The sequence below is a fragment of the Oryctolagus cuniculus genome, chromosome 8 (genome assembly GCF_051225735.1).
Source record: "Oryctolagus cuniculus isolate XC-2025 breed Fujian yellow rabbit chromosome 8, ASM5122573v1, whole genome shotgun sequence".
Lineage (NCBI taxonomy): Eukaryota > Metazoa > Chordata > Mammalia > Lagomorpha > Leporidae > Oryctolagus > Oryctolagus cuniculus.
Genome location: NC_142874.1, coordinates 113,575,622 through 113,599,626, shown reverse-complemented (window position 1 = coordinate 113,599,626; position 24,005 = coordinate 113,575,622). Strand labels below are relative to the sequence as shown.

Below are 24,005 nucleotides of genomic sequence, written 5' to 3'. Positions count from 1 at the left end.
CTGGATAGTCAATTGCTACTAGGTGGGAAGATCCTATTGGAACTTAAAACTAAAACTAGGGAAAGTGTAACCAAGTGATGAAAAGATAGAAATTCCTAATGACATCACGTAACAATCCGGATCCAACAGAAAAAAAAAAAAAAGAATCTGGATCCAGTAATACCTGACTTAACTATTCCTGCACTTTTTAAATTACATGGGTCATTTTTCCTTAAACCAGTTTTAATCGGTTTATGTCATTTGTAACCATACTACACAGTGTTCAAATTCCTAGCACATAACATATATTTACTAGTGAATTAATAAGTAATATTAGTCTAATTAACACTAATGGATTTGTTGAATTAAATAAAACTCTCGCACGGATCTGGAATGCCATTAGCCACCAGTGGAAACTGCTCGGAGACCCTCTGTTCATTGTGAGTGGTAAAGGAAATAAAAACCCTGAAGCCAGTCCAGACCTCAGTCTGCAGTCTGCCTCTTACTGCTGGGTGATCTTAAGCTCTCTGTGCCTGCTTTTCATCCTCTAGAAATGGAGATGGTGATAGAGCATACCTCATAAAGCTGTTGTGAGGATGACACAGATGAGCCCCTCTACAGGGTTTATTACAGTTCCTGGTGACACGGGGAAACAAGGCAGGACGATTAGGTAGGAACAGGTGAACTGGAATTTCTGCCAGTCCCGCACTGTGACCCCACCCCCTTACCACTTTCCTGTGACACACCTTTGTCTCATCCAGGACCAGGAAGGAGGGGGCACCGTGACAGCCATGTGGAAGTTAAACTCCATGTGGAGGCGCTATGAAACCCCCAGAAATCCTCACACAAATCAAGCCCCTCCCTATTTGCATATTAATTAGGGCACCATCTCCTATCTCCTAAGAGTCTGATTTGCCCCTGGCTGCTGAACCGTGGTTACAGGTACTTCTCTGGCCTCCTGCTCCTCTCTCACCTGATAGGTAGCTCTCTGGCCCACGCAGGACAGGTATGTCTGTGCGGGTTGGTCCACATTCACACTTGAATGTATATTCACTCTATCTCTTGAATAAATACTTCTCTCACTTGTCTACTGTATTTATGTCTCTGCTTTAAATTCTTATCTACAAGGAGACAAGAACCTAAAGATAAGGATACACAGGCCCATAACATAGCACACAAGAATGCTTTACCAAATGTGAGCCTTCGTTATTTTTACAGACTCAGCCACACTAGCCTACTTACTCTTCTCCAGGCACATCCTTGTCTTAGGGTTTGGCATTGACTGTTCCCTCAGCCTGGAATGCTCTTCTCCCTAAGGATCTGTGGATCTCACCTCTTCTTTGAGCAAATGATGTCCTGAAGGATCACTCTGAAACCAAGCCCACATACACCACTCAGAATGCAGATCCCAGATACCGTCAGGCTCCAGTCCCCTGGCCTCCCTCCCTTGAAGTGTCATTGCCCTGCCTTTCTGATTGCTAATCAACCGCTTAATAGAATTAACTCGATGGATTAAGGGGGTGGTGCAGCTGACCATGTAAGGTTCTAATCATTGAACCCATGAGGTCATTTGCTTCTCCAATAGATAACACCTTGGGGGTCAGTATGTCTTGAGGGATTTCTTTTCATGGAATTCCAGGTCCAGGGCAAAAAGTACCACCTGCATGGAGCTCCCATACTGAATGAAGCTAAATTGCCCATGATAAAAAGTCCCTATAGAACACAGGTTAGCCAACCAATCAAAGGAAGGCCACAAGCACCGCCAACTAACCAGGAACATGGACACATGCTGACCGTCACCTCTCATCCCAACTTCAACCCATAACGACCTTCACCTCTAACCCTTGGGGAGTCTGAGAAATAAGTGATAATGGCCTGGCTCCTTGCTCTGTCCTCTGCAGTAAACCCCTTTCTTCCACCATACCCATGTCAGTGCTTGGCTTTTTGGGTACCTGGTGAGCAGACTCAGTATGGGGAGGAGGGTTCTATAGCAACTCCTCCAACCAGTTTCAGGGGTTGTTCTATATCAACCCTATTGAAAATTGCAACCTGTTCCTCTCCTAACAACTTCCCACTCTACCCTACCTACCACTGTTTCACTTCACATTCTAAAATACTATGTAATTACTTTATTTTGTGTACTGTGTGTTGTCTGTCTCTCCTACCAACAGAATAAATTCCAAGATGACAGCTAAGTTTTTGATTCACTTTATTCACTATTATGAACTGGGATCTGAAGACAATGGCACCTCAAAAAATACCCATTGTTGAATTCACAACTGGTACTAAAATTACCAACACCATTCTTCTTCATCACAAGTGTTGAAATCATAGTGGTTTTTTCATTTTTTAAATTTATTTTTTATTTAGTAAATATAAATTTTCAAAGTACAGTTAATGGATTACAATGGCTTTCCCCCCCATAATTTCCCTCCCACTCACACCCCTCCCATCTCCCACTCCCTCTCCCATTCCATTCACCTCAAGATTCATTTTCAATTATCTTTATATTTGAGCTCAAAATGATCAAGGAGGTCATCGCTACAACACCTCCAATAAAGGGAGAAACAGCCCAGTCCCTAAGACTGTTTTTGACTCTGTGTCTTGCCTGAGCCTGCAGGGAAATTTACAAGCCCAGGTGCTGCAAATTCTGGACCACACAGAGCAGCCACCACACCAGCTCCTTAACCAAGAAGCTCTGAGGTCATCATCCCACAGATGTCTCATTTAGTGGTTGGCTTGAGCAATGATTGAGAAGATTATAGCCATCATCAAAGTGTAGAATTAAAATAATAAAGACAAACAATCAACATGGGAGGAGGGAGGCGGGAGGGACTGCTTTTGCCTACACAGATCATTTGTGTAAACAAAAGGAAAAGCAGAGAGCTAAGCTGCTAGATCAGAGGATGCAATTAGCTCAATTGTAGAGTGACTTGGTCCCATTTTGAGCAACAATAGGCACAGCGATCATTCTTAATTGAGATAAATTAAGTATTCTGACTACTCCACTTTTTAAAAAAGGGTTGTAAGCTAGTGCAGACATCCAATTTACACAAACTTTTTCCACCCTTTGTATTGATTCATCTTTTAATTTTTTCTGCTTTTCACTTCTAGTGTATTCTGCTATAGACTAAGAAAATAAGATAAATATCTCTAGAAAATTTAATCTTCCAGAATGTCTATGTAAAATTAAATGTGTGTGTGTGTGCGTGTACAGGTTCCCCACTTAAAGAACTATACCCCACTTTTGATTATGTAAGATTCTGAAAAATCTGAAAGGAAAATGATCACTAAAGGAAGAAGGAACTGTTGCTAAAGTACCCTGAAGGTACAATAACATAACAGCCAAGAAGAAAAACTCCATAATCACAAGGGAAACACAATTTCCAGCCACAAAGTTCACCATAATATCTTTAGTACATGACAAAAAAACAAGTGGAATCAGGCAGGCAATTATACATCTGAGGAGAGGATAGCTTGTGGCCTTTTCCCTCAAAAAATAAATTGTCAAGAAACAGTACAATTATTAAATGTCCTTTTGCATGAATAACTAGTCAACGCGCCTTTATTTCTGCTATCCTTTTAAATTATTTTGGCAGTCTAGAATTACTGTGACAAAAATCCGTGTTTTATGTGGAACTCGGAATTGTTCTTTTTCCAGTGTGCATGTATACTGCTAATTATTACCATTTCTAATTTATCCTAAAATGTGTATTACATGGGCAGTTATGCCTGAACCATCCACAGTCGGCAAAGGTCATCTTCTTAAAACTTGTTTTCATGCAGATGCAGCCAGGGTAATTACACCGCAGAGGGGGCTCCCAGCAATATATTTCATGATATTTGCCTTCACTACCTTCCTGCCTATTAGCAGTGTTACCCCTGCAGACAACAACTGCATCTAGGCAATCTGTGGATCCAAACATGCTGTTTATCCTGAAGTGACAGTGACAATTACAGCAGCTGCTACGAGAGGACACGGGGCATGCTCCAGCATCCACAGTGGGGTAATTGGCAGTGAGGCCCAATCTGCAAAACGCCCACCCCTAACAAAAAGGCACCAGGTAATGCTACCAAACGTGCAGGTAAGAATCTGCTGCAAAAGTTTAAAAATCGGTATCATGAAACTGTACACAAGATCACTACATTTTAGGGGCTGGCATTGTGACACAGTGGGTTACAACACCGCCTGCGACGCCAGCATCTCATATGGGTGCAGGTTCATGTCCCAGTTGTTCACTTCCAATCCAGCCCCCTGCTAATGTGCCTGGGAAAGTAGTGGAACATGGCCCAGGTACCTGGACCCTTGCCACCCACATAGGACACCCGGAGGAAGTGCCTGGCTCCTGGCTTTGGCCTGGTCTGGCCCTGGTCATTTCAACTATTTGGGGAGTGAACCAGCTGATGAAAGATCTCTGTCTCTGTCTCTGTTTCTCCCTCTCTGTAACTCTGCCTTTCAAATAAAATAACTTTATTATAAAAAAAATCACTACATTTTCTTCAATGTAGATTATAGCTCAGGCACAACAACATGATTATAATCTATTCTTGCTTTGGGTAGGAGACATACAAAACAGGCGGTGCATTCCTCCTGGTTATGAGACTATTTCCCACAAGCTATTTGCTCTTGTAAATGATGACAACTGGGTTTGACCCTAGGTAGGTATGTTGTTCCCTTTGAAAATACGTCTAAGAACAAAAAATTCCTGGCCTAGGGACTGAGCACTCTAACGTCATGAGGGATTCACCAGCATTCACTCTCCTCAGCTGTGTTCGTGGCTGCCACACCGCGAGCAAGGGAGTGCATGGTTCCAACAGCACCTCCTAGTCACCAGCCCAAATCCTCCACCCACTGAAAAGTCTGCCAATGAAGAGAAAAGCCTACAGGCCTACAGGAAGTGATACCTCCCCTAACATACGAGATTAATGCTAATGTTCGAAAAGCGTCAGCATTTAGAAAAGCCAATGAATGGACTGATATTTATTAGAGGCGGAGGGAAGTTACATGCTTTATTTTGCATCTCTAAGCAGGTAGTAAGGTATTTTTTCCTACCTGTGAAAAGGTGCTGGCCTAAGAAGATACACCAAGAAGGGACTCTTCCCTTTCATTCCTTTTCTACCACAAGCCTTCCTCTGGAGAATTTTGGAGGAACACTATGTTGAGGTTATGAATTAACAAGCATTATTAAATGTCTACCATGTGCTCCAGATCGTGTCAGGTGCTGGAGGTACAGAAACATGTAGTCATTGTACAATCAGGAAGGTTTTCTGCTTCATTTTTTGAGAAATGCTTTTTTGCTTCTGCAAAGCTGGATCCTATAACAATTCTGAACTTGAGTGTGTTTTAAGTATTAGAAATTATAATGACTAAGAATTAAAGACCCATAGAAGAGTATTTCTCCGGCATCATTTACCTTTTTTCCAAATGCTGATGTTGGCCCAAATCTACTGATGCACTTTCCTTGCTACCATTATTCTTTTGGAGCAAATAAATCAGCCTGACTCAAAGCTATCAAGGCTCAGATTATTCTCTGTAAGCACACGGGTGGGATAAAAATGATCAACCCTGGGATTTTCCAGATGGCCAGAGATGCCCAGTTCACATCTCCGCAGAGCAGAACCAAAACGGTAAATAAATAGCTGCATTTCAGGATGAGCACCCACCTAACGGAGAACACCGGAACTCAGCAGAGGGAGAAACAGAAAGGGGATGAAGGCAGAGAGAGGAAAGAAGCCACTGGACCTGCACTGCAGGGTAACCGGCACAGTCCATCTCCACGCTGCCTCGTGCTGGCAATTCTAGTGGCAGGAGGGACCTACCACCAAACCGCAGCCCTGTAAAAGGAGCTACTGGGCTGGCGCCGCGGCTCACTAGGCTAATCTTCTGCCTAGCGGCGCCGGCACACGGGGTTCTAGTCCCGGTCGGGGTGCTGGATTCTGTCCCGGTTGCCCCTCTTCCAGGACAGCTCTCTGCTGTGGCCCGGAAGTACAGTGGAGGATGGCCCAAGTGCTTGGGCCCTGCACCCCATGGGAGACCAGGAGAAGCACCTGGCTCCTGCCTTCGGATCAGTGTGATGCGCTGGCCGCGGCGGCCATTGGAGGGTGAACCAACGGCAAAAGGAAGACCTTTCTCTCTGTCTCTCTTTCACTGTCCACTCTGCCTGTCAAAAAAAAAAAAAAAAAAAAAAAAAAGGAGCTACTGGAGTGTGCTCAGCAGCTTTGCTTCGTGAAGCAACTCATTTGTCTCTTCTTGGCCCTATCATCACTCACAGGTGTGGCAACTATGCTGCCACCTTGAGAAAGGAGTTTCCGCGGCCCCCAAAACTATCCCGATCAGTAAGGACTGCAGCACCTACCCCCACCAGACTACAAACTCAGCCTGACTCACATAGTGCTCTGTACAACAAGGGAAAGGAGTTGAAGAACATCAGGAAGACCCTGCCCCCAGGACCAAAACAGAGGCACTTGGGCCTAGTCCTGCAATTTCTTCCCAGGCCCCTACGACCTGGGCAGTGCTAGCTGTTGGGGGGCCCAACATCACCCTGCTAGGACTGAGAACACCCCAGAACCCTGGTGCCCCTGCCATCAACTGTGGAAGAAGAAAATATAGGGAAATTATACTTTGGTGTCCAACTGGAACTAAAGTCAAAGTAGCTTACCAAACCAACACCCAAAGATACACCTTCAGCAAAAAGAATTTCACCATGAAAGCCATGCTTTAAAAGCAAAAGAGACAACTGATCTACCAGATGTGGACATTCGATGTAGACACAGAAGAACTATAAAGACAAGAGACTCTGAAGCCTTCAAAGGAACACAATGAAGCTTTAGTAACAGATCCCAAAGGAAAGGGGATTGATGAAACGCCTGATAAGAAATTCAAAAGAATGATTACAAGGATGCTCAAAGAGGTTTGAGAATATGGATAGTTTAACAAAATCTGGAAAACAATGCATGATATGCATGAGGAATTCAGCACAGACAGATCTCCCAGACAAAAATCTTGGAAGACACAATAAGTCAAACCCCCAAAAATACAGTTAAAGCCTCAACAACAGATTAGATCAAGCAGAAGATGGCACACCTGGACTTGAAGATATGGATTAAAAAATATCCCAATCAGACAAAAGAAAAGTAATCACAGCCTCTAAGACCTGTGGGACATCATTTTATGAACAAATATTCAACTACTGGGGATTGCAGAAGAGGAAAGGAATTAAGGCATAGAAAGCCCATGCAGTGAAATAATAGCTGAAAACTTCCCCGATCTTGAGAAAAATCTAAGGAGGCCCTGAGTAAAACAAATAGGCATGAACAGAAAAGATCCTCACTATGACACAATATCAGCAAAATTCAAAGGTACAACATAAAGGCAATTCTAAAATATGCAAAATAGTGCCCAGTCACATTTAAGAAAACCCCACTAGACTGACAGACGATTTTTCAGCAAAAAAAAGAATGAAATAATATATGTGGGGAGCAACTCGGACTAGACTGTTACTGGAATTAAGACTTATTCTATGCATCTGCTCTCCCACAATATGGCGCTGGGAGAGGAGGAAACAGCTTCTACACAGCTGCCTCCAGTTCAACCAATAAACAGCAGGACCTGCTCCTGATTGGAGGAGAGCAGCGTACTCGGCGTGTGGGTAGCAGAGTTGGGATTGGTGGAAGAGGACTATAAAGGAGGAGAGAGACAACATGCACCAGGAACACCTGAGGAACATCTGAGCAGCCCCCGAGAGAGCCGGCCGGCGGTGTGCCGCTCCCCCGCGGAAGTGGGGAAAGTGGCAGGGGGAACCGCCCTTCCACGAAGGTGGAAGGGTCGGTAGCCAACCCGGGAAGGACCAGCAGCAAACCCAGGAAGGGCCGAGCAGACAAAAGAACAGCGCAGCATCCTGTGTCGTTCCTCCACGAAGACGGGGAGCGACATAATGGTGCCGTGACTCAGATATGAAGCCTAGGCAGGGTTTAGTGTCGTTCCTCCATGAAGAGGGGGAGCGACAAATATAGTCTAAGATCTGAAAGAAAAAAAATGCCAACCAAGAATATGTTACTTATCAGAACTATCTTTCATAAGTAAAGTAAAAACAATTACTTTTCCAAGAAAAGCAAAAACTGGGGGAATTCATTACAGCCAGATAGAACTCACAAAAGTTACTTAAAGAAGTCCTACATAGAGAAGCAAAAGCGAGATATATTACAAAAACATGTGAAAGTATTAAACCCCCCAAAAGAGCAAAAACACAAAAGAGAAATAGAAAAGAATCAAACCTCATCAATACAGTAAACTGCCAACCACAACGATGAACAATAAATTCAAAATAAACATTAGAAAAATTTTAAACTTTAAGGATGAAGGCATTACTTACCACCAATAAACATCTTGAATGTAGATGGTTTAATTCCCACCATTAAATGATAAAACCTGAGGGCAGGCATTGTGTGCAGCTGGTTAAGATGTTTTTTGTGACACCAGTATTCCATCTGGAATGCCAATTTGAGTCCCACATTAGCAGCCTCTTATCCTGCTAATGTGACTGGGAAAGAAGCAGAAGATGGCAAAAGTACCTGGGACCTTGCCACCCTTGTTGGAGACCAGGTCCTGACTTCAGCCTGACTCAGACCTGAGTTATGGGCATGTGGAAAGTGGATCAGCAGATGGAAGATCAGTCATGCACGTATTCTGTCACTCTTTCAAACTAATAAATCTTTTTTTAAAAAAAAGATACAAACTGGGGCTAGCACTGTGGTGTAGCAGGTAAAGTCACAGCCTGTGGCGCCAGCATCTCATATGGTCTCTGGTTCAAGTCCCAGCTGCTTCACTTCAGATCTAGCTCCCAGCTAATTGACTTGGGAAAGCACTGGACAATGGCCCAAGTCCTTGGGCCTCCGCACCCACATGGGAGACTCAGAAGCTCCTAGCTCCTGGCTTCAGACCGGCCCAGCTCCAGCTGCTGTGGCCACTTGGGGAGTACAACAACAGATGGAAAATTTCTCTCTCTCTAGCTAACTCTTTCAAATAAATCTTTTTTTAAAAAAAGATACAAACTTATTGAATGCATACAAAATAAGATCCAAGTACATGCTGTCAAAGAAGAAATTCACTTTACCAGTAAACACACATATAGACCAAAAGTGAAGACAGAAAAAAGATATTCTATGCAAATGGGAACTAAAAGATATTCCATGCAGAAGTAGCTATATTTATATCAGACAAAATAAACTTTAATGCAACTATAAAAAGACACAAAGAAGGTCAGTTACTATATAATGATCAAGGGACTAATTTAATGAAAAAACATATTATTGCAATATATATGCACCTCATAGTGCAGTCTCCAATTTTATTTTATTTATTTATTTATTTTTTGGGACAGTGAGAGAGAGAGACAGAGAGAAAGGTCTTCCTTTGCCGTTGGTTCACCCTCCAATGGCCGCCGCGGCCGGTGCGCTGCGGCCAGCGCACCGCCGCGCTGATCCGATGGCAGGAGCCAGGAGCCAGGTGCTTTTCCTGGTCTCCCATGGGGTGCAGGGCCCAAGCACCTGGGCCATCCTCCACTGCACTCCCTGGCCACAGCAGAGAGCTGGCCTGGAAGAGGGGCAACCGGGACAGAATCCGGCGCCCCAACCGGGACTAGAACCCGGTGTGCCGGCGCCACTAGGCGGAGGATTAGCCTAGTGAGCCGCGGCGCCGGCCTCAGTCTCCAATTTTATAAAACAGAAATTATTAGATCTAAATAGAAATATAAGTTCCAATACAATAATAGTGGGACACTCCACTTTCACCAATAGGTCATCCAAACAAAACAAAATCAACAAAGAGAGGAATTAAACTATACCATAGATTAAATGGGCCTAACAGCCATTTACAGAACATTTCATCCAATAACTGTAGAATATACATTATTTTCATCAACAGAAAGAACTTGCTCTAGGATAGATCATATTAGGCCACAAATGAAGTCTCAAGAGAATAAAAAACACTGAAATTCCATCATGTATTTTTTATGACTTGCAATGGAATAAAAGCAGAAACCAACAACAAAAGAAACTTAGGAATTACACAAACACATGGAGACTGAACAATACGCTTCTGAATAATAGTCATTGGAGAGATCAAAAGGCAAACCAAAAGATGTCTTAGAACAAACTAAAACAGAAATATAATATACCAAAACTCAAAGATACAACAAAAGCATCACTGAACAGGATGTTTATAGCAGTGTCTACACTCAAGAAAATAAAAAGATATCAAATAAACAATCTGAACAGTGTATCTCAAAGAACTGGAAAAGCAAGAAGAAAATCTAAAATTGGTAGAAGAGAAGACGTAATAAAGGTCAGAGCAGAAATAAAAATAGAGACTAAAGAAATAATGCAAAAAAAAAATCAGTGAAACAAACAATTGATTTTTTGAAATGAAATGAACAAAATCTCAGACTAACTCAGAAAGTAAGAGAGAAGACTCAAATGAATAAAATCACAAAGGAAAAGCAGATATTACAACATATCACAGAAATACAAAGGTTCACTAGGAACTATTCTGAACAATTTATTCATTAACAAACTAAACAACCTAGAAGAAATGAATACATTTCTGGACATATATAGCCTACTAAAATTGAACCATGAAGACACAGGAAATCCCAACAGATCAATAACAAATAATGAAATTGAAATGTAATAAAAATTCTACCAATAAAGAAAAGCTCAGGTGTAGATAGCTTCATTGATGAGTGCTATCAAACATTTAAAGAACTAACAATTCTTCTCAAACTATCCCAAAGAATTGAAAGGGAAGGAAACCTTCCAAAGTCATTCTATGAACCAGTATTACTTTGATGTCAGAAACAGACAAGTTCACAAGAAAGAAAAGTATAGACCAATCTCTCTGATGAGCATAGATGCAAAAATCAACAAAATATTAGCAAATCAAAAGGCCATCCACCATGATCAAATGGGATTTATGCCATGGATAGAGGATGGCTCAACATACAAAAATCAATAAGCATCAATAGAATGAAGGATAAAATCATACAATCATCTTAAAAGACACTAACAAACCATTTGATAAAACTCAACATTCAGTTGTGATTAAAACCTAAACAAATTAAGTATAGAAGGATCATACCTCAACCTAATAAAGGTTGTATTTGACAAACCCACGGCCTATATCATGCAAAAATGGGGAAAGCTGAAATGATTTCTTCCAAAATCTAGAACAAGGTTGTTCACTCTCACCTCTCTTATTTAATATTATACTGGAAGCCAGAGAAATTAGGCAAGAGAAAGAAATGAAAGGCATACAAATAGAAAAAGAGGAAATCAAATTATTCCTCTCTGCAGTTGAAAGATTCTATATATAAAATACCTAAATACTATACCAGAAGACTCCTATTAAAACAGACATTCAGTAAAGTAGTATACAAAGTCAACACATTTAAATCAGTAGCACTTTTATATACTATCAATGAATTCACATTAGATACCAAAAAATACCTTGGAATGAATTAGACTAAGGCAGCAAAGGACCTCCACAATTTGAATTATAAAATATTAATGAAAAAACTGAATAATAAAAAATTGAAAGGTCTCCCATGTTTTTAAATTAAATGAGCATTGTTAAAATATTACCTAAAGTGATTTACAGATTCTATTCAATCCTCATTAAAGTGTCCATGGCATTTTTCACAGAACAAGGAAAAGCACTACTAAAATCTGTGCAGAACCACAGAGGGCCCCAAATAAGCAAAACAAACTTGAGCAGAAATAAGAGTTGGAGACATCACAATATCTGATTTAAAGACAAACCACAGAAATATTGTAACCAACAGCATGGCACTGGCATTAAAATAGACACAGAGATCAACAGGACAGAATACAGATTCCAGAAATAAATCCATATATCTATGGTCAACTGACTCTCAACATCAAAATCATGCACTGGAAGTGCTGGTGTTGTGGCACAGCAGACCAAGCCACGGCTTGAGATGCCAGCATCTCCTATCCGAGTGCTGGTTCAAGTAACAGCTGCTTTGCTTCCAATCCAGTGCCTGAAAAGGTGGCAGAATATGGTCCAAGTACCTGGCTCCTACCACTCATATGAGAAACAGTTCTGCAATTCCTGGCTCCTGGCTTTGGACTGACCTAGCTGTGGTTGTTGTAGCCACCAGGGGAGTGAATTAGCAGATGGAAGATCTCTCTCAATGTCTCCCTGTAACTCTGCATTTCAAATAAATAAATAACTTTTAAAAAATACATTGGAGAAGGATAACGTCTTCAATACATGGTGCTAGGAAAACTACATATTCATATGCAGAGGAATTAACTTTCATTCCCTACTTCTCAATCTATACAGAATTCAATTCAAAATGTGTCAAAGACCTAAATGTAAGAACTGAAACTGGGGCCTGCACTGTGGCGCAGCGGGTTAATGCCCTGGCCTGAAGCACCAGCATTCCATATGGGCACCAGTTCTAGTCTTGGCTGCTCCTCTTCTGATCCAGCTCTCTGCTATGGCCTGGGATAGCAGTAGAGGATGGCCTAAGTCCTTGGGCCCCTGCAACCACATGGGTGACCTGGAAGAAGATCCCTCTCCCTCTTCTTCTCCCTCTCCCACCATCTCACTAGTCCAAGTGATCAATTTCAGTTCACAATTGATCACACTGATAGGTCTAAGAGTCAAAGGTATCACACAAACAAGACTAGTGTCTGCTAATACTAGGGAGAGAACGATCCAACATGGGAAGTGGGATACACAGCAGACTCATAGAATGGCAGATGTCCTAAACAGCACTCTGGCCTCAGAATCAGCCCTTAAGGCACTTGGATCTGGCTGAAGAGCCCACGAGAGTATTTTAGGCATGGAAAGCCAAGACACTCTGGCAAAAAAAAAAAAAAAAAAAAAAAAAAAAAGGAGGACCTAAATGAAAGGTCTCTGCAAGTGAGATCCCAGTAGAAAGAATGGGCCATCAAAGGAGGTACCTTTCTCTGAAGGGAGGAGAGAACTTCCACTTTGACTACGACCTTGTCTAAATAGGATTGAAGTCAGCGAACTCTAGAGGCTTCCATAGCCTTGGCAACTCATGACTAGAGCCTAGGGAGATTTCTGATGCCATAAACAAGAGTGTCAAATTGTTAAGTCAACAACAGGAGACACTGTGTACTTACTCCTTATGTGGGATCTCTGTCCTTAATGTGTTGTCCAATGTGAATTAATGCTATAACTAGTACTGAAACAGTATTTTACACTTTATGTTCTGTGTGGGTGCAAACTGATGAAATCTTTACTTAATATATAGTAAATCGATCAAAAAAAAGATAATTGAAAATGAATCCTGATGTGAATGGAATGGGAGAGGGAGTGGGAGATGGGAGGGGTGTGGGTGGGAGGGGAAGTTATAGGGGGGAAAAGCCATTGTAATCTATAAACTGTACTTTGGAAAATTATATTTACTAAATAAAAGTTAAAAAAAATAAATATGTTCAACAAAAAAAATCCCATAAATAGGTAGAATTTAAATAATTTCTTAAAAAGTAACACCTAACACTTACTGAGATAATGTTCAAGAATTTTACATGGCTTCACATATCCATTCCTTACAACAACTCCACAGATTGCCATTATTATTTGTCTCATTTTATAAGATCAATGAGTCACAGGGAGAGTAAGCAATTCCAGCAAAGCTGTAAAGTCCATGGAGAGTAGAGCTGGGACTGCAATCACAGAACGAGGGCCCCAGAGCCTCTGCTCTTCATTCGCACTCCTTTCTGCCTCTCAGGAGAGTATAATGGAAAAATGCGACAATAAGAACCAGGCAGTAAGACTGAAAAGGGAGTTCATGGAATCCAGAAGCAATGATCTCCCACCCCAAACACTGCAAGTCAGTAAGTGCTAGGAGCTCCGTCTTTGCTAGAGCAGGGAGAGGAAGAAAGGAGAAGAGAGATGGGGAGCAGGAAGGGATGGAGGCAGGGAAGAAAAACTGCAGCCACTCCCCACTGCTCAACTGTCATGGGGATTTCCCTCCGTGTTGGTATATTTGAAAGCCGGATAAGAACTTCATGTATGTGTACATATCTCCCTGTGTCCAGCTGAGCGCCCCACAGCAAGTTAGCAAAAATAGCACCCTGCCAGGAATGAACCCTTATTGCGTCCCCAAAAACCCATTTTAAAAGTAAACAGCATTTAAAATGATGTGACATGATGCCCTTCACTGTGACTGTTGGAGAACCTGGGCGTCTGTCATTCTGGAGAGGAACTGAGGAATTTCTTCAAGGCTAACAGGGTTGACTTCATCTCTGTGCCCTTTCTCAGGGCATGGGAAGAAGCCACCGTGACCTGCCAGGCTGGACATTCTGCCAAGAGGTTGGGAGTCATGGGAATCTGGCCAGCCAGCTCTGTGGAGGTCAGTGAACACCATCTAGACGTAGGGTCTTAATCTTTAAAAGAGGGACCCATATACTTATTAATTGTAAAAAAGCTGTTTACTATCTTGGCTTCTATCTACACAGAGACCTATTCATCAACGTCAATGAAAAGCTTGGATCCTCCCACTGCCCACTGCATTCAACATTCTTAGTTCTCCCTTCCTGAAAGAAAATTACTTTATCCATGTGCATGACCAATGTCTATTAGAAATAATAATAATAAAAACCAAAGAAATACAAACTTCACGCAGTGGCCTGAGACCATGAGGTAACATTCTCTGGTACATTCATGCAGCAGTAGTAACAGTGCATAGCACCCAAGTCAAAGAAGGAACAGCTAACACAGCCACAACAAGCTCACACAATTACCAGTGCCAACGGATGAATTTCCTTTCATTTTCCACCTATCTACAACCAACATTTTTTTTACGATAGGAATACATTTTCTGGATAGCTTCTAAACTATTTTTAAAGTAGTTTTTTTTTATTTTAAAGTCCTTTATATTTGTTAGAATATCAGAAGTTTGGAGAGGGGAAAAAAAAGTAGGGAGAAACATACAGCCAAAGACAGACAGACAGACGGACGGACACACACACACACCCCAAACCATCAAAATGGTAGCTGAATTTTAAAAATAAACATCCAACCTAAAGAAACCATTTCTATTACTATTCTAAACTATTTCTATTAATTTCTATTACTATAGATAGGAGTTCTGGTTACCTACCATATGTAGACAGAAATTACAACAGGATAAAGTTTGGCCATTTAGATAACAAACTGGGGAAAACACCATTTTTCATTTCCAAGTAATTTATGGAGCAGACATCCGAGACTTTAACCCATTCCTGGGAATCATCTTATCCCTGACCCTCACCCATCCATCACCCTCACCTGCCCTTCCCTCCTAGATTATCTTTGATCTCTGCCCCAGGGCTCGGGGTCAGAGCAAGCCTCAGAGAAGGGGTGAGGATATCTCTTGTGTACATTACTTTCCCATTAAAATGCTGTAAGTTTATTAGTGCAGTGTCAGAATGCCTCTGCACCAAAAAAGTGCTGGGTTAAAATACCTGTGCCTGAATATCCCACACTGAGAGATAAAAAGTAGCAAGACACAAAGATGTAAATTTCAATGAACATAAAACAGGTGCCATTAGACATGGTGGAGCTTAGGGATCATTCTCTGGAGCTCATCAACACCACACACTCCCCAGACATCAACTCTACTTTACATGGTGTGGGATGGAGATGTTGTAAAGGGAAAGTATGAGAAGATATGAATTAGGCCTATCCTCTCAAAGCCGGACTTGCACTTAATATGTGCCCTAGAGTAAATCACTTCCTGTCTCAGCACATTAGATTTTCCTCTGTAACATGTTAACAATAACATCTGCCTGGCAATAGGAGGCACTCAATAAATAATTCTTAACGAATGAATGAATGCCAGTATCTACCCTAGATGTTTCTAGGCTTTCCAAAGTGAGGAGTAAATTTGTCTTTGTCTAGAAATCAGAAACAGGGTTCTTAGGATTCTATAAAGTGGTATTTGGAAGGCAGGCCTTGGTGGTCTGTGTGTTGGAGGTGGGGGTGCCATCTTTAGCAAAACTAAACACATCACTCTTCCAGCTCTCCATTAATACCTTATTTTGGTACAGAAATGACCTTCATAAATAAATTGACTATAAATGTTCTTTTCTCAACTCCTATAAAAAGGAAAAAAGATGACTTTTAAAGACAAAATGATCCTAGAATAATCTCACATTAACTGATAACCCATAGATAACAAATCCAATTCATTGGCTGTATCTTTACTGAGTTTTTATTATCTATAAGGTATTGCTTTATGATTCCTATAAGAATCGATCATTATTCCTCCCAGAAAGAGCTGACAGTGCAAGGGGAAGCTGGACCCATAAAGAAGGATTTTCAATGGGAGAAGAAGGTAGAAAAATACCAAAAGCAAACGGTTCTGGCATCAGACTGCCTGGATTCACAGCTGGACCCCAGCATCAACTACTGCAGTATCCTCAAGCAACTTCTTCAATGTCCCCAGGCCTCAAAACGTTCTGTCTATAATATAATAGAAATAACATTACCAACCTCTGAGGGATGTTATACAAATCTAATGAATAAGCAATGTAAGCACTTCTCACAGGACTGGGGATGGGGTAGCCATCTGACAAGCTATGTGACAGCTGTTAGGGCTTTTCTATCGGCTAAATAGAAAATGTTATGAACACAGGGGGTGAAACCCAGAAAGTCTTACTCCATGGAAGAGTAAAAGTTGTCCAGGCAGATAAGAGGAACACACTCCAGCGAGAGGAAAGAGTTTGTACACAGGACAAAGTTGTTCAATGAGTTCACCCTCAGGAACAGTCTAATCAAGGGCTCCAGCCTGCAGCATCTCGTGGAGTACAAGGAGATGAAGCTAGACAATGGGAATGACTCTTCAAGTTGAGCAGGCTAGAAACAATAGGAATAGGAGTAACTTCTCAAGAGGAATTGGAATTCATTGTGAGTAAAATTGAAATCTCTCGATTGTTTTTAAGTAAGGGTTTGGCCCCTCACCCTTTGCCTTCCTGTTTCTAACAACATAGAAACACACTCAAACAGTTTAAGATAACTTCCCTGAGTCCCATAACCCCTCTATCCATGACTCATCTATTTTGCAAAATAATCCTTTAAAAAGGACTCTGTTTTTCTACCATTTCTATTTTTTCTCACGCCATTCAATCATTACTCCACTGCAGTCTGAATTCCATGTTCATCACTCGGATTTTAATAAAACCATCAATGGCCTGTGGTATTAGTAAAGCCAGCAGAGAGTTCTCAGTCCTTTCAGCAATGGCTTTTATACCAATGCTACCTCTATTCACTGACTCCTTCTTTGTACTGACAGCATCTGAGATACCACATTCTTCTGGTACATCCTCCCAAGTACCAGAAGGGACTTCTCTGTTTCCTTCAAAGTCCATAAGTCATCTCCCAGCTCTTAGATGCTAACTCTCTTCAAATCCTTGTAAACCTTTCTGTTTGCAACTCCACATACCCTCCCTGGGAATCTCACCCACTCCCACTCTTTCAGTCATTCCCCATCTGTGTATTCCTCCCATATCCACAGGCCCAGACCACAATGTGGAATACACATCGGTATGCTGACTGTCTGCTGGTCACTCTTACCAGGTGATCTTACAGACAACACAAAACTTATGTGTACCAATCTAAGCGCAACAACTTCTTCACAAAACACGGCCCCCTGGCTAGTGTTCCTGTTTCAGAAAATGGCAGCAGTATTCTGCCAGTTGCCCGTATCTTTGGCTACTTCCTCTCCTATATATCCAAACTATGGTCAGATTCTGTTCATGTTATCAACCAAATATCTATTGCACCTCACTGCTTATTCTCACTCTGGTCTCTAATATCTCTTGACTAGATTATGATAGTAGCCTTGCACCTCAACATCAGGTCTGAACTCATACTGCTTCAGTCCTTGAACAGTCAAGGGATCTGAAAATAAAAAGCACATCCTGTTACACACACCTTCTGTCCCAAACCAAAGCCTTTTATGCATTTTTTGTTACCCTTAAGGTCGGTCTACACTCTCATCCAGCCCTCCGCGACTGGGCCCTCTTTTGTCTCATTGCTAGCCTTCTCTCCTTCTCTACTTCGAGTCGTAATTTCCAGACTGAACATCTTATAGCTCTCCCTTTCTCAGCACTGGACAGTCACACCTGGTGCTCTCCTGCCTCCACCCTGTCCTCACAAAGCCAAATCTCATTTGTTCTATGGACTCTGCTACATATCATTTCTTTGGACAGTTTACCCCAGCTCCTAGATTAGGTTTGGGACTCCTAGAATGGGGTCTTACAAACTTCCAACTTAAAAATCGCACGATCTGTTGTGGGTACAGCAGGATTTGTCTCCCCCAGAATGCATGCAGTCGTTTCCACTCTGGTATCTGTTAACATTTGATGGATTGAGGTGGAAATTCAATTCAATGAGGGTGTCTGAGAGGTGCAGTCAGTGGGAAGTCTTTGGGTCACTGGGGGAATAACCGGGGGGGAAGGTTCTCCTGAGAGGTTTGAGTACTTCAGTTCAAGTTGGCCATGGGCTCGCTCTCTCTCCTCTGGTCGCTCTGTGATCAAAATCGCAGCATGGACCCTAACCAGCCTCCACCAGATGCCAGACTCTGGGGCTGTCATCCTGTAACCTCAGTCTGTAAGATGACATAAACAGTTTCTTTCTCCCTGCCCCCCCACAAAAGAACTCTTGGGTATTTTAGTTCTGTGAGAATAAAAATAATGCATATGTGACTTGTTTACCATATTCCAGTCCATGTCACATTATAGGTACAGCGTATGTACTTTTTACCTGATGAAAATGAGACAGTTAAAAATAACCTATGCTACTTGGACTTGCACACAACACAGAACTAGGGAAGGGTGGGCATTTTGGCCTGTAGGCTAAAATGCCAGTTGGGACACCCACATCCCAAATTGGAGCATATGTGTTCAGGTCCTGACTCCACTCCCAATTCCAGCTTCCTGTCGACTGCAGACTCTGGGAGGCAGCAGGTGATGGCTCAAGTAGTTAGGTCCCTGCCACCCACATGGCAAACCTGGAATGAATTTCAGTCTCCCACTTCTGGTCTGGCCCAGCCCCACCAGCTGTTGTGGGCCTTTGGAGAGTGAATCCAGGAGTCAGGCATTTCCTGTCTGTCTGTCTCCCTCTCAAATGATAAACTTTATGAAAAGAACTAGGAGAAGTAGTAAATATGCTGGATAACAGAAGGTAGATTTACAAATTATCTGGGCTGACCAAAATTTAAAAATGAACAAGAGTAAATATAATGGCATACATTTGTACTTGAAGAATTGGTACATAGATGTAAGAGTCATGTTTCAACAGCAGCTCACAAGACCAACAGAAGGCTATGGCTTAAGCAAAAGACACGATGCCATCTTACAGTGCATGATTGGAGTGTGAGTGCTATACTCCAAGAAGACTCCAGCATGCCATCTCCACATAGCCCATGCCTTATGCTGCGCCTGGCACACACTGAGTGTGTGAACAAAGCTTGATGAACCGAGAGAGAAGAGTCCAGGGACCTTAACGTCACCTGGACCATATCTAGAAAATGACATATAATTCTTAATGTTGCTGTCAAAGACTGTGAGAAAAAAATGACAACCTGGACTGGAAGCAACAATAATAGTGGCTAATATGTGTGTTGGACATTCTTGTAAGCCCTTTACGTATATTAATGCATATCTTATACAAGGTAAGTACAATGATTCCCATCTTACAGACAATAAAAACAGAGCACCAATAAGTTACTTAAACAACTCCAAGTCAGTTAAGGGGTAAATGGCAGAGCTGGGTTTTGAAACCAGACAGCTACACCCCCACAGTCCATCCTCTTGGAAACCTATCATATATGTGTTATTAGAAATGATAAAGAAAATCACTAGCCTGGGGGTGGGGTGGGAGGGAGATTCAGAAGAAAGCATATGAATTGGCTCCATTCTTAAACAACTAAGTGGGAATCTACAGGAGGCAGGCACCAACTCAGTAGAATACAGAATTTTTGAATACTGTGGATTGTGTCACCAGTGAATAGTCAGGCTCATTGGGCTCCTTGTGAATAGAATATATTCAGGTAGAAGACAGAGCTCCACAACACTTGTCAATGGCAGTCCTACCCTGAAAAGGCTGCGTTTTTTCCTAAGTTTTTTTAAAAAAAAAAAAAAAAACATTCTTCTAAAGTTTTTTGTTGTTGTTGTTCTCTAAGATGTATCATTCTAGAAATAATAGGCAACTCATATCTGATACAGACAATAAGGTAAACATAACAGCACTCAAGTGAGATGGAGATTTAGTAGGTAATTTGAAAACTATCAAAATAAGGAGATGGATGGTATTCAGAGCCGTGGGCCCCACACCACCTTTAAAGATAAGTATCCCTGCTACCCACTTCTACACCAAGCAACAAGAGAAATGGAAACGGTACAGCAAACAATGACATGGTATAAAATCTTAATAAATGCCAAATAACTAATATATTATGCACAGGTCAACTCTGTGCACCTGGTTTTCCATATCAATAGATAGTGTCAAAGAATTTATTGGAGCTGTTTGGACTGTGAAATCCCTTCTTTCCCCCTCAAAAGGAGACGATCTAGTTAAATCAGAGATTAAAGAGGTGGATAAAAGTGACCCCTGGCCTGTGAAGGCCAGGAATTAGCCACGCAGTAGAGCAGGCAGTCCCCAGACACGATCTATTACAGGGACATCTTCCATCAGATGCTAGTGGAGCTAATCCTTTTGCAAAGCATGACAGCTTCTCACATCTCACTGTGGTGAATCCAAACCAGATTTTTATGCTATATGATCAGCTTTCAAAATACAAAATCATCTTTATATTGTATTGGGGTTAAGTTTGCAAGCTCTAAATTTGCAAAACACAGATATCAAAGCCTGCAATGCAGTTTGTACAATGTGCTTTGAACTTGCCTGATACTCATGTAGTAGAATAAAACATCACATAATAGCAAGAGAGACATTTATGGAACAAAGCTTCTCTATAACAAAACCTCAAACAATAATGGAGTTTCCCACATCCTTAAATTGCACCATTCACATTTCCATCTCCAAAGAAAGAGGGCCACAATACGCCATCAAAACACTCTCAGTGCTTCCATCCGCAGCTGTGTAGCTGAACATCAGCAATTCAGAAGCCCTGTATCTCTGACAGCATCCTGGAATTCGTAGATGGTGACTTACCTTCTTGCAGTCAGATAACGACTTCTCACTGGCCAATGTGCTGAATATTGTAGTCTACAAAACAGGAAGGAGGGAAACACATCAGAACTGTCACAGTGTAATGTATTGACCCTTCCCTATTGATTTCCATTCCAAGGTAGGCACTACCTCCCGTCACTCCACTGATTGCTCTGGATTTTATACGTCTGCCTTCACTGGTCACACAGCCAGCCTACCCAACAACCATCGTGCATTATGGGCCAACAACCATCCAGTGAAGTAAGGGCTTATATTTATCTTCATTTCTCAAACAAGGTAACTGAAACACAGTTGGGTTAACTGCCAAAGATCATATACATTGGGTATATTTAGGTCAGGAATCATAGCCAAGCAGTCTGATTCTAGAACCCACCTTTAATCACACAGTACACTCTGTCCTGAAGAGAGAAGTGCAAAATGACAGGAGCCAAACGCCCAAGCTCTTTCAAATGACACCTGTTATGAGTCTGCTGGGAGAGTGAAGTGTCTCCCTATTAAAGAAGTTGGTGAGCCTGAATAATAGTGAAGGGGCTTATCATATATATCCCACTTTCTTTAACACTTCAATTCAATGCTCACTATCCCCGTGGTTGACTTCTTACATATTTGTGTGAATATTTTGTTTTTAGCTAAATAAACCACTCAAAAAGTACTTTAGCATTCAAGGTCACACTGAAATTTACATACAAGTTTATTCCGTCTTGTCTAGCTAATGAACAGGAATATAGTTACAGCTGGCCATACAAATGATGCTGAGATTTTTTCATCTAACTTTTCTACTTTCTCTTCAATTATATAAGTAATATGTGTTATTCATGAGTGATTTCTCTTTCATATCCTATCCTCCTGCAGCAACTAACAATAAAAAAGAAACCCTGTGATAAATATGTACTAAATAGATGCAAAACATCAGGCAATATTATAGTCATTATCCCAAAGTAAAACCTTTGTTTTTAAAAATTTTGGGAGGCAGAAAGACAGAGATGGACAGATAGAGTTCCCGTACATGGGCTTACTCTCCAAATGCCCATAACAGCAGGGACTGGGTCAGGCCAAACTTGGGAGCTAGAATTCAATTCCTGTCTCCCACATGACTGGCAGGAAAGTCAATTACCCGAGCCATCTCCACTGTCTCCCAGGTTCTGAACTAGCAGGAAGCTAGAACTGGGAGGCAGAGCCAGGACTCAAACCCAGGCCCTCAAATATGAAACAAAGACTTCCTAACCATCAGCAGCTCAACCACTAGGCTAGAGTCCACCCGAACAAAACTATGTGTGGGAAGCATGGTGCTAGAAAAGCAGCCCCACACATGATAGCACTTGAAAGCACAGGGAGAGAGGGAGAGAGGGGGAGAGAGAGAGAGAGGGAGAGAGGGGGAGAGAGGGGGAGGGAGGGGGAGAGAAAGGGAGAGAAAGGGAGAGAAAGGGAGAGAGGGGGAGAGAGGGGGAGAGAGGAGAGAGGGAGGAGAGAGGGGGGAGAGAGGGGGGGAGAGGGGGGGAGAGAGGGAGACTCCTTCAGAATAAGACCCACAGGTGTAACTATCATCTATTATCCACTTGGCTTGGCTAAACCAGTGGGGGTTCACCGTTAGCCTTATGAGCATTTTGGACCAGATGATTCTTTGTTGCCGGGAGGTGAGGGGACATGCTGTGTGCTGGAGGATGCTTTGCAGCATCTCTGTCCTCCCCCTACTAGATGCCAGTATCAGTCCCCTGCCCACCTAAGCTGGGACAACCAAAAACGTCTCCAGACCTCACCAAATGTTTCCTGGAGGTGACGTTGCCCCCAGCTGAGAAGAATTGGTCTAAACTCTCAGTGGGCTAATTGTGGAAATGACCCTCATGTCCACACGACCGTAACCTATGGCATCCCAGGAGACACAAGTCTGATGGTGGGGTGTTCTTCTCCCAACCCTGAATTCAAGTTTCATCTTCCTTCCCAAATGGGAGTGACGATCTACAGAAGAACCAAATTCCACCTACTGAAGCCTCCATGTGGGGACAACCCCCAGGACGATAATTGCCTTTTTAACTAAGCTAAAAGTGCACCTGCATGGCCACCGCGGGGAGAGTGAATTAAGGAACACGTCTAAGAATGCACACGTTTGTGTTACAGCCCAAGGGGAAATGATCTTCAAAATTAAATGACACCATTCAACCTTCAAGAACCGTCTCAGGTGACCCAAGAAGCATGTCCAGAGGACAATTGAGAGTCAGAGGTAGGTGACACTAACTTCACTCTAAGAATGTACATGCGTGCGGAGCTCTAAGTGTTGCATTTGTAGAAAGGAACCACGGAAGCCAATGGACAAATGTACAATCCTGAAAGGAGTGTGACAGAGGGATAGCATGGATCAGTAGCAGTCCAGATCCTGAATTCAGTCATTTTCTAAGGGAATTTTACTTATATGCTTGGTCAGTCTCATTTGGTTCCCCTCAAATGACTTTAACTGGCATTCTGGTTTCCTAATTGCAGCTATTGTGAATGACTTTGGGTGGGCTTCCTAAACCTTCCAATAACATGTTCACTGTAATTACTGAAAATAAAAGACTGAAAGCATGGTGACTTACCCATGCTGTGACCTTCTTGATTATTGCATCAATATTTTTCTACTAAAGAGGAAACCCCTAATGAGTCACCTTCACCCGAATTTGCATGATGCTGTGTTTGTCACAAGAGCAGGGGCATAGAAAAGCACACGGGCTTTTTTGAAGCACTGGGCTCTAATCCTGTGAGTGGGCTGAGCAGTACTACAAAGGGACGGTTTCAGCAATTCCCCAAAGGTATTCAGGAA

General features: G+C 42.1%; 1 protein-coding gene across 3 annotated transcripts in view; it reads right to left on the bottom strand.

Moving 5' to 3' along the window:
* RASGEF1B (RasGEF domain family member 1B) overlaps positions 1–24,005 on the bottom strand; it is a 614,689-nt gene that overhangs the window by 369,399 nt on the left and 221,285 nt on the right. For all 3 annotated transcript variants that reach the window (XM_051820184.3, XM_089303183.1, XM_089303184.1), the window contains exon 3: positions 21,194–21,247. In XM_051820184.3, coding sequence (XP_051676144.2) covers positions 21,194–21,247 — 54 coding nt within the window. The remainder of the gene's footprint in view (positions 1–21,193; positions 21,248–24,005) is intronic.